The following is an 18,326-nucleotide window of genomic DNA, read 5'->3' on the forward strand; positions in this document are numbered from 1 at the left end:
TGACCTACATTAGCCAATAGAAGTCTGCAGGTCTTTCTCTTCATATCCCGGTCACATGTCCGTTATCAGCCAATAGAAGCTCACAGGTGCTTAGTCTCCACATACAAACAGTTTTACACCAGGTGTCCATAACAACCCAGCAATTTCTCTTCACTGCTGCAGGTCAGCTTTAATGGGGCAGGGTGCTGTGGAAGACACTGTTAACCACCTCCCGACCGCCGTACGCATATATGCGTCCGGGAGGTGGTTGCTTTATTCCTCCTGGACGCATATACGCGTCTTCTCGCGAGACGCGAGATTTCCTGTGAACGCGCGCGCACAGGCGCGCGCGCTCACAGGAACAGAAGGTAAGCGAGTGGATCTCCAGCCTGCCAGCGGCGATCGCTCGCTGGCAGGCTGGCGATCCGAATTTTTTAACCCCTAACAGGTATATTAGACGCTGTTTTCATAACAGCGTCTAATATACCTCCTACCTGGTCCTCTGGTGGTCCCTTTTGTTAGGATCGACCACCAGAGGACTCAGGTAGGTCAGTACAGTCCCACCAAACACCACACTACACTACACTACACCCCCCCCCCCGTCACTTATTAACCCCTTATAAACCCCTGATCACCCCATATAAACTCCCTGATCACCCCCCTGTCATTGATCACCGCCCTGTCATTGATCACCCCCCTGTCAGGCTCCGTTCAGACGTCCGCATGATTTTTACGGATCCGATCCATGTATCCATGGATCCGTAAAAATCATGCGGACGTCTGAATGGAGCCTTACAGGGGGGTGATCAATGACAGGCGGGTGATCACTCATATACACTCCCTGATCACCCCCTGTCATTGATCACCGCCCTGTCAGGCTCCATTCAGACGTCCGCATGATTTTTACGGATCCGATCCATGTATCCATGGATCCGTAAAAATCATGCGGACGTCTGAATGGAGCCTTACAGGGGGGTGATCAATGACAGGCGGGTGATCACCCATATACACTCCCTGATCACCCCCTGTCATTGATCACCCCCCTGTCAGGCTCCATTCAGACGTCCGCATGATTTTTACGGATCCGATCCATGTATCCATGGATCCGTAAAAATCATGCGGACGTCTGAATGGAGCCTTACAGGGGGGTGATCAATGACAGGCGGGTGATCACCCATATACACTCCCTGATCACCCCCTGTCATTGATCACCCCCCTGTCATTGATCACCCCCCTGTAAGGCTCCATTCAGACGTCCGCATGATTTTTACGGATCCGATCCATGTATCCATGGATCCGTAAAAATCATGCGGACGTCTGAATGGAGCCTTACAGGGGGGTGATCAATGACAGGCGGGTGATCACCCATATACACTCCCTGATCACCCCCTGTCATTGATCACCCCCCTGTCATTGATCACCCCCCTGTCAGGCTCCATTCAGACGTCCGCATGATTTTTACGGATCCGATCCATGTATCCATGGATCCGTAAAAATCATGCGGACGTCTGAATGGAGCCTTACAGGGGGGGTGATCAGTGACAGGGGGGTGATCACCCTGATTACCCTGATCACCCCCTGTCATTGATAACCCCCCTGTAAGGCTCCATTCAGACGTCCGCATGCGTTCTGTGGATCCGATCCATGTATCCATGGATCCGTAAAAAATCATGCGGATGTCTGAATGGAGCCTTACAGGGGGGGTGATCAGTGACAGGGGGGTGATCACCCTGATTACCCTGATCACCCCCTGTCATTGATAACCCCCCTGTAAGGCTCCATTCAGACGTCCGCATGCGTTCTGTGGATCCGATACATGTATCCATGGATCCGTAAAAAATCATGCGGATGTCTGAATGGAACCTTACAGGGGGGGTGATCAGTGACAGGGGGGTGATCACCCTGATCACCCTGATCACCCCCTGTCATTGATAACCCCCCTGTAAGGCTCCATTCAGACGTCCGCATGCGTTCTGTGGATCCGATCCATGTATCCATGGATCCGTAAAAAATCATGCGGATGTCTGAATGGAACCTTACAGGGGGGGTGATCAGTGACAGGGGGGTGATCACCCTGATCACCCCCTGTCATTGATAACCCCCCTGTAAGGCTCCATTCAGACGTCCGCATGCGTTCTGTGGATCCGATCCATGTATCCATGGATCCGTAAAAATCATGCGGACGTCTGAATGGAGCCTTACAGGGGGGGTGATCAATGACAGGGGGGTGATCAGGGAGTCTATATGGGTGATCACCCCCCTGTCATTGATCACCCCCCTGTCATTGATCACTCCCCCCCTGGTAAGGCTCCATTCAGCCATTTTTTTTGGCACAAGTTAGCGGACATTTTTTGTTTGTTTTTGTTTTTTCTTACAAAGTCTCATATTCCACTAACTTGTGTCAAAAAATAAAATCTCCCATGAACTCGCCATACCCCTCACGGAATCCAAATGCGTAAACATTTTTAGACATTTATATTCCAGACTTCTCACGCTTTAGGGCCCCTAAAAAGCCAGGGCAGTATAAATACTCCACATGTGACCCCATTTCGGAAAGAAGACACCCCAAGGTATTCCGTGAGGGGCATATTGAGTCCATGAAAGATTGAAATTTTTGTCCTAAGTTAGCGGAAAGTGAGACTTTGTGAGAAAACAAAAAAAAAAAATCAATATCCGCTAACTTATGCAAAAAAAAAAAAAATTCTAGGAACTCGCCATGCCCCTCATTGAATACCTTGGGGTGTCTTCTTTCCAAAGTGGGGTCACATGTGGGGTATTTATACTGCCCTGGCTTTTTAGGGGCCCGAAAGTGTGAGAAGAAGTCTGGGATCCAAATGTCTAAAAATGCCCTCCTAAAAGGAATTTGGGCCCCTTTGCGCATCTAGGCTGCAAAAAAGTGTCACACATGTGGTATCGCCGTACTCAGGAGAAGTTGGGGAATGTGTTTTGGGGTGTCATTTTACATATACCCATGCTGGGTGAGATAAATATCTTGGTCAAATGCCAACTTTGTATAAAAAAATGGGAAAAGTTGTCTTTTGCCAAGATATTTCTCTCACCCAGCATGGGTATATGTAAAATGACCCCCCAAAACACATTGCCCAACTTCTCCTGAGTACGGCGATACCAGATGTGTGACACTTTTTTGCAGCCAAGGTGGGCAAAGGGGCACCTTTCGGATTTCGCAGGCCATTTTTTTACACATTTTGATTTCAAGGTACTTCTTACACATTTGGGCCCCTAAATTGCCAGGGCAGTATAACTACGCCACAAGTGACCCCATTTTGGAAAGAAGACACCCCAAGGTATTCCGTGGGGGGCACGGCGAGTTCCTAGAATTTTTTATTTTTTGTCACAATTTAGCGGAAAATGATGATTTTTCTTTTTTTTTCTTTTTTCCTTACAAAGTCTCATATTCCACTAACTTGCGACAAAAAATAAAAAATTCTAGGAACTCGCCATGCCCCTCACGGAATACCTTGGGGTGTCTTCTTTCCAAAATGGGGTCACTTGTGGGGTAGTTATACTGCCCTGGCAATTTAGGGGCCCAAATGTGTGAGAAGAACTTTGCAATCAAAATGTGTAAAAAATGCCCTGCAAAATCCGAAAGGTGCACTTTGGAATATGTGCCCCTTTGCCCACCTTGGCAGCAAAAAAGTGTGACACATCTGGTATCGCCGTACTCAGGAGAAGTTGGGCAATGTGTTTTGGGGTGTCATTTTACATATACCCATGCTGGGTGAGAAAAATATCTTGGTCAAATGCCAACTTTGTATAAAAAAATTGGAAAAGTTGTCTTTTGCCAAGATATTTCTCTCACCCAGCATGGGTATATGTAAAATGACAGCCCAAAACACATTCCCCAACTTCTCCTGAGTACGGCGATACCAGATGTGTGACACTTTTTTGATGCCAAGGTGGGCAAAGGGGCACATATTCCAAAGTGCACCTTTCGGATTTCACCGGTCATTTTTTACAGATTTTGATTGCAAAGTTCTTCTCACACATATGGGCCCCTAAATTGCCAGGGCAGTATAACTACCCCACAAGTGACCCCATTTTGGAAAGAAGACACCCCAAGGTATTCCGTGAGGGGCACTGCGAGTTCCTAGAATTTTTTATTTTTTGTCGCAAGTTAGTGGAATATGAGACTTTGTAAGGAAAAAAGAGAAAAAAAAAAATCATCATTTTCCGCTAACTTGTGACAAAAAATAAAAAATTCTAGGAACTCGCAGTGCCCCTCACGGAATACCTTAGGGTGTCTTCTTTCCAAAATGGGGTCACTTGTGGCGTAGTTATACTGCCCTGGCAATTTAGGGGCCCAAATGTGTGAGAAGAACTTTGCAATCAAAATGTGTAAAAAATGCCCTGCAAAATCCGAAAGGTGCACTTTGGAATATGTGCCCCTTTGTCCACCTTGGCAGAAAAAAAGTGTGACACATCTGGTATCGCCGTACTCAGGAGAAGTTGGGGAATGTGTTTTGGGGTGTCATTTTACATATACCCATGCTGGGTGAGAAAAATATCTTGGTCAAATGCCAACTTTGTATAAAAAAATGGGAAAAGTTGTCTTTTGCCAAGATATTTCTCTCACCCAGCATGGGTATATGTAAAATGACACCCCAAAACACATTCCCCAACTTCTCCTGAGTACGGCGATACCACATGTGTCACACTTTTTTGCTGCCAAGGTGGGCAAAGGGGCGCATATTCCAAAGTGCACCTTTCGGATTTCACCGGTCATTTCTTACACATTTTGATTGCAAGGTACTTCTTACACATTTGGGCCCCTAAATTGCCAGGGCAGTATAACTACCCCACAAGTGACCCCATTTTGGAAAGAAGACACCCCAAGGTATTCTGTGAGGGGCATGGTGAGTTCCTAGAATTTTTTATTTTTTGTCGCAAGTTAGTGGAATATGAGACTTTGTAAGAAAAAATAAAAAATAAAAAATCATCATCATTTTCCGCTAACTTGTGACAAAAAATAAAAAGTTCTATGAACTCACTATGCCCATCAGCGAATACCTTAGGGTGTCTACTTTCCGAAATGGGGTCATTTGTGGGGTTTTTCTACTGTTTGGGCATTGTAGAACCTCAGGAAACATGACAGGTGCTCAGAAAATCAGAGCCGTTTCAAAAAGCGGAAATTCACATTTTTGTACCATAGTTTGTAAATGCTATAACTTTTACCCAAACCATTTTTTTTTTCTGCCCAAACATTTTTTTTTTATCAAAGACATGTAGAACTATAAATTTAGCGAAAAATTTATATATGGATGTCGTTTTTTTTGCAAAATTTCACAGCTGAAAGTGAAAAATGTCATTTTTTTGCAAAAAAATCGTTACATTTTGATTAATAACAAAAAAAGGAAAAATGTCAGCAGCAATAAAATACCACCAAATGAAAGCTCCATTAGTGAGAAGAAAAGGAGGTAAAATTCATTTGGGTGGTAAGTTGCATGACCGAGCGATAAACGGTGAAAGTAGTGTAGTGCCGAAGTGTAAAAAGTGGCCTGGTCATGAAGGGGGTTTCACCTAGCGGGGCTGAAGTGGTTAAGGGAGCAGATTGTTGTGGAGGTGATAGTTCAGGGGGCAGATAGGGTGGCCATTCAGGCCACCCTCAAAAGACGGACTTAAGAACCCCACCCCCAGGACCCACTAAGCCACGCCTTCAATCCAGTTAGGCCACGCCCCTCCCACTCCGCAGCTGACAGGGATTGAAAAAATAAGGTAAAAATCAACTTCTGTCAGCTTCAGGGGTGGGAGGGATGGGGACTTTCTCCCCGCAGCTCACGCTCAGACAGCACAGTCCTGCTGTCTGAGAGTGAGCTGTTGAAAAGGACATCCCTGTGTGAGATATTCCCAAAAAATGCATTAGCCAATCGAAGCCTGGTCACATGACCCTTATCAGCCAATAGAAGCTCGCAGGCCCTTAGTCTCCACAGTTTTACACCAGGTTTACATAACAACCCAGCCATTTTTTTTCAGCTTTAAAGCGGCAGGGTGCTGTGGATGACACTGTTATAGTGGATACTGTCAATATCTTTTAATACACACAAACATTAAATGAAATGGATGAAATATACCCGTGCGAAGTCGGGTCCTTCTGCTAATATATATACAGTGGATATAAAAAGTCTACACACCCCTGCTAAAATGTCAGGTTTCTGTGCTGTAAAACAAATTAGACAAAGATAAATCATTTCAAAACTTTTTCCATCTTTAATGTGACCTATAAACTGTACCACTCAATTGAAAAACAAACTGAAATATTTTAGGTGGAGGGAAGAAAACAAAGAAAAAACACGAAAATAATGTGGTTGCATAAGTGTGCACACCCTCTTATAGATGGGGATGTAGCTGTGTTCAGCATTAAGCAATCACATTCAAAATCATGTTAAATAGGATTCAGCATACACCTGCCATGATTTAAAGTGTCTCTGATTAACCCCAAATAAAGTTCAGCTGCTCTAGTTGGTCTTTCCTGAAATTTTCTTAGTCGCATCCCACAGCAAAAGCCATGGTCCACAGAGAGCTTCCAAAGCATCAGAGGGATCTCATTGTTAAAAGGTATCAGTCAGGAGAAGGGTACAAAAGAATTTCCAAGGCATTAGATAGACCATGGAACACAGTGAAGACAGTCATCATCAAGTGAAGAAAATATGGCACAACAGTGACATTACCAAGAACTGGACGCCCCTCCAAAATTTATGAAAAGACGAGAAGAAAACTGGTCTGGGAGGCTACCAAGAGGCCTACAGCAAAATTAAAGGAGCTGCAGGAATATCTGGCAAGTACTGGCTGTGTGGTACATGTGACAACAATCTCCCGTATTCTTTATATATCTGGTCAATGGGGTAAAGTGGCAAATTTAAAGCCTTTTCTTACAAAGAAAAACATCCAAGCCAGGCTAAATTTTGCAAAAACACATCCGAAGTCTCCCAAAAGCATGTGTTATGGTCTGATGAAACCAAGATTGAACCTTTTGGCCATAATTCCAAAAGATATGTTTGGCACAAAAACAAAACTGCACATCACCAAAAGTACACCATCCCCACAGTGAAGCATGGTGGTGGCAGCATCATGCTTTGGGGTTGTTTTTCTTCAGCTGGAACTGGGGCCTTAGTTAAGCTAGAGGGAATTATGAACAGTTCCAAATACCAGTCAATATTGGCACAAAACCTTCAGGCTTCTGCTAGAAAGCTGAACATGAAGAGGAACTTCATCAGCTGGACAATGACCCAAAGCATACATCCAAATCAAGAAAGGAATGGCTTCACCAGAAGAAGATTATAGTTTTGGAATGGCCCAAACAGAGCCCAGACCTGAGTCCGATCTGAATCTGTGGGGTGATCTAAAGAGCTGTGCACAGGAGATACCCTCACAATCTGACAGATTTGGAGTATTTTTGCAAAGAAGAGTCAAAATGTGCCATGCTGATAAACTCATACCCAAAAAGACTGAGTGCTGTAATAAAATCAAAAGGTTCTTCAACAAAGTATTATTTTAAGGGTGTGCACACATATGCAACCATATTATTTTATTTGTATATTGTTTCTTCCCTCTACCTAAAAGATTTCAGTTTGTTTTTCAATTGAGTTGCACCGTTTATAGGTCACATTAAAGGTGGAAAAAGTTCTGAAATGATTTATCTTTGTCTCATTTTTTTGCATAACAGAAATATTACATTTTAAGAGGGGTGTGTAGACTTTTTATATCCACTGTATGTGTGTGTGTATATATATATATATATATATATATATATATCGGACATTGCAGAACTGTGACTGATGTTTCTGCTCAGTAGGCCAAGTTGTTAAACAGGTATTGAAAGGCACAGGGTCTATCCAAGGTCTGGCCTACTATTTATATGTACACTTCTATAAGCTGTCTAACAAGTCAAGACTTTATCAAGCTTTTTTTGACAGGCAATAATTTAAAAGTATCTTAGCAAGCTTAAAAACATCTGGGTGATAAACAGAGTGAATCATTTCTTCTTTCTTAAAATACATGGCTTTTAACGTAGGATACATTGGTCCATTGGTCTTATTTGTGATAGATGTCAGTTCTGCTTGAAGTTCCTTGTCTTCCAATAATGTTGGGTCAGGTACATTGACACTATGCAATGTATTTCATATATGCAGAGACAATGGACATAGAAGAAAAAAAACCTTTGTAGTCCATCCTAAAACCATGGAAGTCAGTTTCAAAAATGTTTATTTTACCTCACATTTTCTTCTATAATGTTATGTAATAAATAAAATCTTACAGTCTTAATGTAGTTATACAAATTAGAGTAATATGTATGGGGGTGTTGTGACAGAGGTCTGGGGGGAAAGGAAAGCTGTTTGCTATCAACATGCCAAATTTTTTAGTTCTCAGGTGAGATAAGTCAGACATGTCAGGCAGCACCTTACTACCCTTCAGGACAGATGCACACTTTCCCGAGCTGAGAGTACACGTGTATCTGAAATATCCGGAGGGATAGCTGCTAACCAAATGAGAAATCAACCACTAGGTATCTAAAGTATATTGCACCCATAAATCACAAATAATTGTCTGAAAGTGACCGTTTTATTAAGTATTCATTGACCTTCTGCTATCCACCAGCAAAACAAACTGCTACTAATATAAACAACCGTTTAAGAAGGAGAATGTTTTATAACTGAAATACTTTTATTAGGTCAGCAAGAAATTGATGTTTTCATATGTAGACCAAACTGCACATAGACAAGTGAGTAAAGTATTTGTAGTACTGTTGGTTTAAATATGAGCAGCATCTGGCATTCATAAGTGAGGAGTTCTTGACAATGGTGGGATATCCTCATTGGATGATATATTTTTGAATGCCATAGTCACAAAGTTAAAACTATAAGTTATTTTATATTATAGTGTGCATATAGTTATTTCATTAAGAATTGCTTAGGTACCACTCAGTGTCTACATTCAGAATTGACTTGAAAATCTGACATCATTCCAGCAGCCTCATGGTCCGACATATTTTACATAACACTATTATCTGCTCTTAAAAATAGAAAAATAAAACATGTTTTTTAGCAGCCATATTTGACAAGCAGATTTTCATTTTAAATATAAATCATCAGATGATCAAGTCAATCCTCCTTCTTTGGGGTTGGATAATTTAACAAAAATAATACCCCTGGATTATTACTAACATATGTTTGTACATCGCTTTAGAATTTTTACAACTTGAATTTAGCTATATCTTGTTTTGGGTAAATGATATGATTTTTTCCCCCTCCTTTTAGTTTTTTGGTGTAAGTCTTTTATCTCCACATACATATGCAAGTCCAGCTTGTTAGGATTTTCAGTAGTAGATCCAGCTTTTTCCTTTTGTATGTTTTCATTATTATAATTATTAATATTATTAAGGTAAAAAAATATTCTGCTGGAACTTTTAATTATTGGTTAGGATGTTTGAATTGGAAGGAAGTGAGAGCTTCTGTTTTCTTTCTTGGATTTCTTCCCTTTAATTGGAGAGCCTTTATTACTCAATGCAACAAACATCTCCTTTCCATTATGGGTCCACTTTGCTGATGCATATGTGTTGTATTTGTTCTCTTGGATTAGCTCTTTAAAGTTGCAGTCTTCATTGCAAGATTTCTGAAAAGTAAAAGGAGCATATTATATTGCATACTTTCATGACTGGTACTGCAATTATCATGTATTAATGGTACTAGGCAGTACATATAGAACTGAATGAAAAAATTGAAAACTAGATTTCAGTATATGCCATTTTTATGTAAAGTAGCCTATAGGGAACTGTCTGTATAAAACACTGATCCACTCAGTATCCCTCAATTGTGATCACCAAGCAAATCTTACCATTGATTTTAGAAACTTGGGGTTATTTGTGGTACTGTTTCACAAGATGTGAGGCACATCCTTCATTTTTTGGTAACACAGTTTTGACACAGATCTCTTGTTTAGCAACAGAAGTGTATCCTTATATGCTCCTTGGGGTTGAGCAGTGTTTTTTATTGGATTCCATTTATGAAACGCATTTTTATAAATATTTGTTACAGTGTGTGTTTTAAAGAAGTTTTCCAGGCTTCTAATATTGATAACTATTTTAGGGGTAGGTCATTAATATCCAGTCGGTGAGGGTCTGACACCCCCCATTCCCTTTATTAACTGTTTCTACAAGCACTGGCACTACAATTTTGAATGGAAAAGGAGGCACAGCAGCATTTAAAGTGTTGTGGTTGTGTTGGGTTACTGCATCTCAGCTCCAATTCATTTTAACATGATAGGTCATCAGTAGCAGGAACAAGGAAATCCTCTTTAAAGGGGTTCTCCAGAAACTAAGAAAATGAAAATACTTAAAAAAGCAATCATTAGAGGAAATAAAATGGCCACCGTCCTATTAGTACACACAGAACCTGTCTTAATCACACACCAGGACAAGTTACTTCGGAACACTGAGGTAAAGAGCTGCCTTATCCTCCTCTCTGCTCTGCTTGTCAGGGATTATGATCCTGAATACAGTTGATCTTTAGCTGAATCTCTGTAGGAATGGAGTTCATGAGGAGACATGAAGTACAGAGAGGAGGGTAGAGGTGTGGATAATGAGCAGCAGCACTTGTATACAGTCTTCTCCATTACCACAGCCCCACATTACCTGTCCTGTCCGTCTTCTCTATGCTTCATGTCTCCTAATAAACTCCATTCCTACAGAGATTAATTTTATCTGCTGTATTCAGAATCATAATCTCTGACAAGCAGGATGGAGGAGGATGAGGCAACTCTTTACCTCGAAATTGTGAAGTAATTTGTCCTGCTGTGTGATTAGGACAGGTTTTGTGTGCATTTTATTTCTCCTAATGATTTCTCCATAGACAAAATGAGCCATTCTAATTAATGAAAATAATTTGGGAATATATATAGGTATTTTCATCTTCTTAATTCCTGGAGAACCTTTTTAATTGGTTTGGTTATAGTGTATGTATTCATATATTACCTTTCCATAGAGTTTCCCAGATTTGTTCATAGCTAGAAAATATTCACTTTGCACTCCTTTGATTGCCACTATCCCACCAACTGTTACTGTTCTGATCTCCAGAATACCTGTAAAACACAAGCAGAATTACAAGGCTTAATTTATTGTTTAATCTGCAGTAAATTAATACTAACTATGCATTTATAAACTTGTTCCAAAGGGCATGTAGAGCTAGCGATAAAAAGGATTCATCATGCTATGTCTGAATAGTACAATGATTATAGTGGGAACTTGCAGTTCTTGTATTAATCATAGTAGCCCAGATAGTATGAAGTAACATCAAAACATGCTTGCCCTTACCAATATGTCTTGCCAGCTACATAGCAGTGTCCTCAGGGTAGTTACTGCTACAGCAGAACCCATATAAATTTGTCAGCCAGAAAGTTGCCCACACAGTTATGCCAGTCACAGTAGACCATATGGAAATTTGCCAGCCCATATTACAGTAGAGTCCTTTGTTCTGCACTCCTCTCTGTTCCTATAACAGGCAGGCAATCTGCCTTATCAGGCAGATTCCCGGTGGGCCAATCACTCAGTGGGCCGCTCATACAGGTGGAGCTGCCCATCTGTTAAATCCAGCCACTCTGTGTGTGCAGCTCTAAAGTTATGAGTGGACCGCAGAGTTGCCTTTCAGTAACGAGCCCTGGCTCCTCCTCAGATCTCTTACTTGAGCTAAAAAACATGTCTCCTGTCTTCTCAAGGCATCAGGCCAACATCCTGACACTAGGGGAAGTAGGAAACCTAGAAAACCACAGAAATAAGATAATAATGCACTTATTAAAGTAGATGCAAGCACTATATATGGACAAAGTTCTCATTCTGATATGATAATATCTGAGACACTTAGTCAATATATTTTGATCAAAACACATCTAAGCCCGCCTACCGAACGCCAAGGTGGTCTCAGGTCAGGCGGGTCCTACGCTAAACCTACCTAAGCCGTTGGGCCTTCTATGTTCAGGAGCGCAGACGCCGCACATATGGTGTGCTGCTCCTAGTCACCTCCATGTGCATCAGCAACCAATGGGAGGAGGAGCAAGCACAGCCATATGTACCACCTAATCAAGGCACTCTATTGAAGTAGGAAACCTATGTGCAATATACAGAACAGGGCAACTGTAGAAGCAGCAGTCTTGTCTGCAGAAGTATGCCCTACACAAATGTATAGACTGCTGGTCAGAAGAGAAGAGTATGTAGACACTGCAGTGTACTACTAAACTGAGGAGCAAAAGATGAAGCAATTTACACAAAGTTTCCTACAGCCAAGGTAAGAGGAAGGTGGGGTTTAATGGCAAGGTGGGCCCAGCTTGCCAAGGAAGGGGCAGGACTTAGCATTGCCTTGACCTGTCTTACCTGAAAAGAAAAGCAGGTGTGTATAATAATCTAGAGATGTTTATTGAACTTGTTGGGATGCTTGTAATGTGTGATATATGTATAGGGTTAAGAAAGAAATATGCAACATTTGTCTTTGACAAAGACTGTAGGTACTCGAAATGTGACATCTTTCTTGATCTCCCTTGGACTTTAAGGCTAGAGCCTAACACTGCTGGCACCGCTACTTTATGAACCCAGAAATTGCTTGATTTAGCTTTGTAGGTTTGCCTGCTGGCACATGGCAGATACAAATGGTGCCCGACAGAACCACTGACTCTTCCAAGTTGTCTGTCATTTTGATAGGGAAATTAGTGCTGCATATCATGCTATATTTTCTTTCAAATATGGTGGAATCTGGGAAGGCAGCATGTGTCCAATATATGTAGTGTATGAGGACTTTCTGTACATCTGTCTAATATGTGATCGCAGCGTATGTCCAGTATGTGCGTTACGTCTCAGATGTATGAGTGAAGTGTTTTTGGCCTGTGTCTCTTGTACTGCACATGGCCTCAGTGCAAAATGTTCAGATGTATTTATGGTGTGTGACATGTTTCCAAAAACCCCAAAAAGGCAGAACATTTTGCATAATCATGGCATGCGCCAAGCTTTGTGACCTTTTTGATACCAGTTTTCTGGCGTACAGGGGTTGATAAATGTGTGCATTGCTTGACTCAATAAAGTATCTACTGTACATATGCTGTACTGTCATATGAGTGTCATGTCAGCTTTATTTGCTGACACTGGAATAGATATTTAAATGTAGCTATCTATCCCTGTGACAAACACTACACACAGAGGTCAGTAGTGGAGAATACAATCAGACAGAAAGACCATAAATATGTTGCGTTTTAGAATAATACCAGGAACCTAGGACTGATTAGACACTGCATGTGGCTACGCTAGTTATATAGTATGTTATTCCCACATAATGTAATTTTATAGATTTTTGTTAAATAGAATCACCAGAAAATTCACTATATAACCAAGTACAATGACTAGTAGGACTAGATCAGCTGGATGTAATGATCCTTGCTTCATTCTTAGTGATCCTTACTTCATTCTGGAGTACTTTTAATCCATAAGCAAATAAATAGTTAAAAGGATTGTCTGTCCTTTGAGCCTCCCACCGCGGACAAGTGAGGCAACCTTTTTATGTTCGGGGCACAGGTCTTCAGCATAGAAGTTGTTGGCTCCAAGGCTGGACAACCCTTTTAATGCAGGCCCAAACCACTCTTGCCTTCTTTGCCAGTCCTTCCCTCTCCTTCTTGATTGACAGGGCCAGGTGAGATGACTATGCGGGAACCTAGTCTTGTCATGCGGAGTAAATGCTGCAACTTTTGTGTGAAAATCCTCAGCTTTTACGGTAGCAGCAAAGTGGATGAAATTTTAGCATATCTTGTCCACGTGCTGCAGAAAATTTCCGTAACAAAATACGCACACAACTTGACATGTGGAGCAGATTTAAAATTTGCTAAAATGCTAGTTTGTCATGTTGCCATGTTTATGTTGTGGCTTTCTGACACAGATTTCACCTTTTACAATGCGAAGGGTGAAATCTCTGCCAAATTGTCGATTTCTGCAACAAAATCTGTTGCAAATTTTTGCTGCTGTGGAATTCTAGGGAATATATTGCAGATTTTTCATAGTGAAAATGCCTATTTATTCACACTATGGATTTTCTATGTCGATTTTGGGGTGTTTTGATAATCTGCGTTGTGGAAAAGAGCAATCAATGGGAATTTCCATACGGATTCTGCGGCAACAGTTTTCAATGTATGACATTATTTTAATTGGTAAAATTATAAGCTAAACTTTTTGATAATATTACTCAGGAATGTCTATTGACTTTTTCATAGGTGAAATTACAGCTGTCTCCTTTTATTAGACTACCTAGTTTTACTATGCTTTAACACAAGTCCACTGTATTAGTAGGCACCCCTGATATGGAAATGTCCTGGCAAAATAATAAATAGGCGAGACTGTGAGAAAGTGATTAACACAAGTCTAACAAAATCACTTTTTGAAGGAAAAGCAGAAATCTTAGGATGTGTACATGATACAAAACAGACCACTGAATAGTGTGTTTTCAGTAAGATAATGCATCTGCTTGACCTTTCTGGGCATTAAAAGCAGATAGGATTTGCAATGATTTATGCATGTACAGATAAACAATTATTCCCTTCCTGTGCAACTGTTTTAATCCTATTTTGTGTATGCTGCTAATCATTTTAGTACAAATAATATATGTTCCTGTCTTGTACTGTATGTTCATGATACTATAGATCTTGTTAAAATATTAAATTCACGATTGAAAGTTAAATCATTCATTCCAGCAAACATGATGACTTTTTATAAGATCTAAGATTGTTTGCAAAAAAAGGTACAGTACAGTTTTTATCTACATAGCCTTTACTTGGCAGCTGCAGGAAGGAGAGACAAGTTAGATTCCTTTATTATTCTTGATGACTTTGAATACCGTAACTCTATACAGCATTTAATTATCAAAAATACATATAAAATATTTTAGATTCTTCTTAAAACAGGTAAAGGGGTTGTCCCATTTTTAATAATGTATCCACTATGCAGGGTTAGGCACCTCTGCCACTGCAGATGTTGCGAAGCTACAACTCCCAGCATGCATGCTTGCTCTGTCTGCTTTTATCTGAACTCCCATAAAAGTGAATGGAACATGCTGGGAACTGTAGTTTCACAACAGTGGAGTGCCGAAGGTTGCTGACCCCTGATCTGCATGATAGGGGTTAAATGTCTAATTAGCAAGGGTCAGACTACGGGGGCCCCCAGTAATCACGTGGACGGTGGCCTACTTTCCCCCGTTTGAATGGACCGGTGAACATGCATGTGTGCTTGTACTAAGCTATCTCCCTCAGCGGACACCAATTCTCATCATCCGGCACAGTGGAGAAGAAGGGAATCCCTCCCTTCCGACTGTGACGTGGCCGCCACTGCCACCAATGAAAAGATTAAGGGGAGGGGGCTGCAAAGCTGCTACTGGCCACCAATGAATATTATACTCAGGAGGGTGGGGGGGGGGACTTTTGGCCAATGTGCCACCAATGAATATAATTAACCCCTAAATACAAATGAATGCGACGGGTGTCGGTAATGACAAGGAATGGCGATCCTGCTGAACCCCGTCAATTAACCCCTCAGTTGCGGATATATTTATTGGTGGTGCAGTGGCCACAAGGCCCCCCACCCTCCTCAGTATTATATTTATTGCTGTTGCAGTGGCCATAGGGCCCCCCATTCTAAGTATTTGCATTGGTGGCAGTGGCAACTTCTGATCGGACCCCTACCCCAGTTCTTTTGACCTTGTCCCCTATCTACTTATCCCCTGTGGATAAAGGATAAGTTGTTGTAATGAGACAACCCCTTTAATTAAATATTTAAGAGGCTGCCTGCTTCAGAAGGTGTGTGGTGTGCTTTAAGTGCAAACAAAATGTAAGATTAACCCCTTAGTGACTAAGCTTGAAGGGGTTGTGCCACAAAAAAATATCCTACATTTTTCAAACCAGCACCTGGATGTGAATACTTTTGTAATTGCAAGTATTTAAAACTTTTGTATAGCCACTGAGTTATTCAATACAATGTATATGTATAGTGCCAGCTGCCGTTTATTTTCTTTATGTCTCCCACGTCACTGAGGTGGTCGCGGGTGCTCAGCGTAAATCTACAACTGCCACCAGCCACATCTCTGGTTAGTGTTTGCAGCAGTTACAGGGAAAGAGCTATGGCAAAAAAAGACATGCCCCCTGAGCCTGCTCCATACGTGGCAGGTGCCAGCTGTATAATACAGCAGGCATCCGGCTGCAATGACCAGGATTATTGATGACACCAGCCAGTCATTCAGCCGCTCAGGGGTCACAATCAATAGCAATCAAGGCATCTGTGGGGTTAGGCAGAGGGAGAGGGCTCCCTTAGCCTTTCGATTGGAGCCCTTGTAGGGAAATCATGGGGCTCCGATCGGTTACCATGGCCTTCTGAAAGTTCCAAGGCCTGCCATGAATAAATGCCTGTCAAGTGTTGCGTGTGGGTGGGCTTCTCAGGCAGCCTCTCAGAAATATTCCATTGTGGTCTGTGGGAAAAGCGATAAGAAGATTGCAGGTTCCAATCCCCTAAGGGGACTAAAAGTTACTGTGGAGAAAGTAATTTGAAATTTTACATATAAAATTCAAAACAATAAAACGATTTTCGAATATAAACAACCGGTATTGCCTTTTTAACTTCTTCATACTCATGACCCTTGTTTTATATTATTTTGTACACACTGCTTATGGGTACATTCACAGTGTAATTTATATTTTTTGTGCTGCCTACAAGATTTTTTACCATGATTCATTTTTATAATTTATACCATTCATGTTTCACTCTGAATTGCCTGCTAAATGAAAGCTTTAAGGTATTACGGTCATGGAAATTTCAAATGATGTAATGTGTACACAGTAACACGTTTTTTTTTTTTTGCAAACTTTAGTATCATTTTTAATAATTTGTATTAAATACTGTTAGAAGATTACTGTTTCAAATCTTTTTTCTTAACAGACAAGGTTTTAGCATCGTCCTGTATGCTAGAACATTATGCTTTCTGTCTCTGACACCAGGTCTCTGTTAGGGCAGCGCTCAGTGTGTCCTAACAGCAGGCTTAGGCCTCATGCACACTGACCGTTTTTTTTCACGGTCCGCAAAAACGGGGTCCGTGGGTCCCTGATCCGTGACCGTTTTTTCGTCCGTGGGTCTTCCTTGATTTTTGGAGGATCCACGGACATGAAAAAAAAGTCGTTTTGGCGTCCGCCTGGCCGTGCGGAGCCAAACGGATCAGTCCTGAATTACAATGCAAGTCAATAAGGACGGATCCGTTTGAAGTTGACACAATATGGTGCCATTTCAAACGGATCCGTCCCCATTGACTTTCAATGTAAAGTCTGGAGTTCTTTTATACCATCGGATTGGAGTTTTCTCCAATCCGATGGTATATTTTAACTTGAAGCGTCCCCATCACCATGGGAACGCCTCTATGTTAGAATATACTGTCGGATATGAGCTACATCGTGAAAATCAGATCCGACAGTATATTCTAACACAGAGGCGTTCCCATGGTGATGGGGACGCTTCAGGTTAGAATATACTGAAAAACTGTGTACATGACTGCCCCCTGCTGCCTGGCAGGTGCTGCCAGGCAGCAGGGGGCAGACCCCCCCCCCTGTTTTTAACTCATTGGTGGCCAGTGCGGCCGCCCCCCCCCCCCCTCCCTCCCCTGTAGTAAACTCGTTGGTAGTCCAGTGGGCCCCCCCTCCCTCCCCTGTAGTTAACTAGTTGGTGGCCAGTGGGCCCCCCTCCGTCCGCTATAGATAACTCATTGGTGTCCAGTGGGCCCCCCCTCCGTCCGCTATAGATAACTCATTGGTGTCCAGTGGGCCCCCCCTCCCTCCGCTAGTAGATAACTCGTTGGTGGCCAGTGGGCCCTCTCCCCTCCCTCCCCCTACTAATTCAAAGCGCCCCCCTATCATTGGTGGCAGTGGGGAGTTCAGCTCGGAGTCCAAGTGTAATCGCTGGGGCTCCGATCGGTAACCATGGCAACCGGGACGCTACTGCAGTCCCGGTTGCCATGGTAGCTTAGCAATTTGTAGAAGCTTCATACTTACCTGAAGAGCTGCGATGTCTGTGACCGGCCGGGAGCTCCTCCTACTGGTAAGTGAAAGGTCTGTGCGGCGCATTGCTTATAGCACAGACCTGTCACTTACCAGTAGGAGGAGCTCCCGGCCGGTCACAGACATCGCTGCTCTTCAGGTAAGTATAAAGCTTCTACAAATTGCTAAGCTACCATGGCAACCGGGACTGCAGTAGCGTCCCGGTTGCCATGGTTACCGATCGGAGCCCCAGCGATTACACTGGGACTCCGATCGGTACTCACCACTGCCACCAATGATAG

General features: G+C 42.2%; 2 protein-coding genes across 3 annotated transcripts in view; one reads left to right on the forward strand and one right to left on the reverse strand.

Moving 5' to 3' along the window:
• The window catches only part of FAM227B (family with sequence similarity 227 member B), a 529,618-nt gene that overhangs the window by 202,207 nt on the left and 309,085 nt on the right, over nucleotides 1-18,326 (forward strand). The window lies entirely within an intron of this gene.
• FGF7 (fibroblast growth factor 7) overlaps nucleotides 8,305-18,326 on the reverse strand; it is a 54,246-nt gene continuing 44,224 nt past the window's right edge. For both annotated transcript variants that reach the window (XM_044279617.1, XM_044279618.1), the window contains exons 3-4: nucleotides 10,964-11,070; nucleotides 8,305-9,606 (exon numbers count right to left, since the gene is read on the reverse strand). In XM_044279617.1, coding sequence (XP_044135552.1) covers nucleotides 9,412-9,606; nucleotides 10,964-11,070 — 302 coding nt within the window. In that variant the 3' untranslated portion in view covers nucleotides 8,305-9,411. The remainder of the gene's footprint in view (nucleotides 9,607-10,963; nucleotides 11,071-18,326) is intronic.

The sequence above is a fragment of the Bufo gargarizans genome, chromosome 2 (assembly GCF_014858855.1).
Source record: "Bufo gargarizans isolate SCDJY-AF-19 chromosome 2, ASM1485885v1, whole genome shotgun sequence".
Lineage (NCBI taxonomy): Eukaryota > Metazoa > Chordata > Amphibia > Anura > Bufonidae > Bufo > Bufo gargarizans.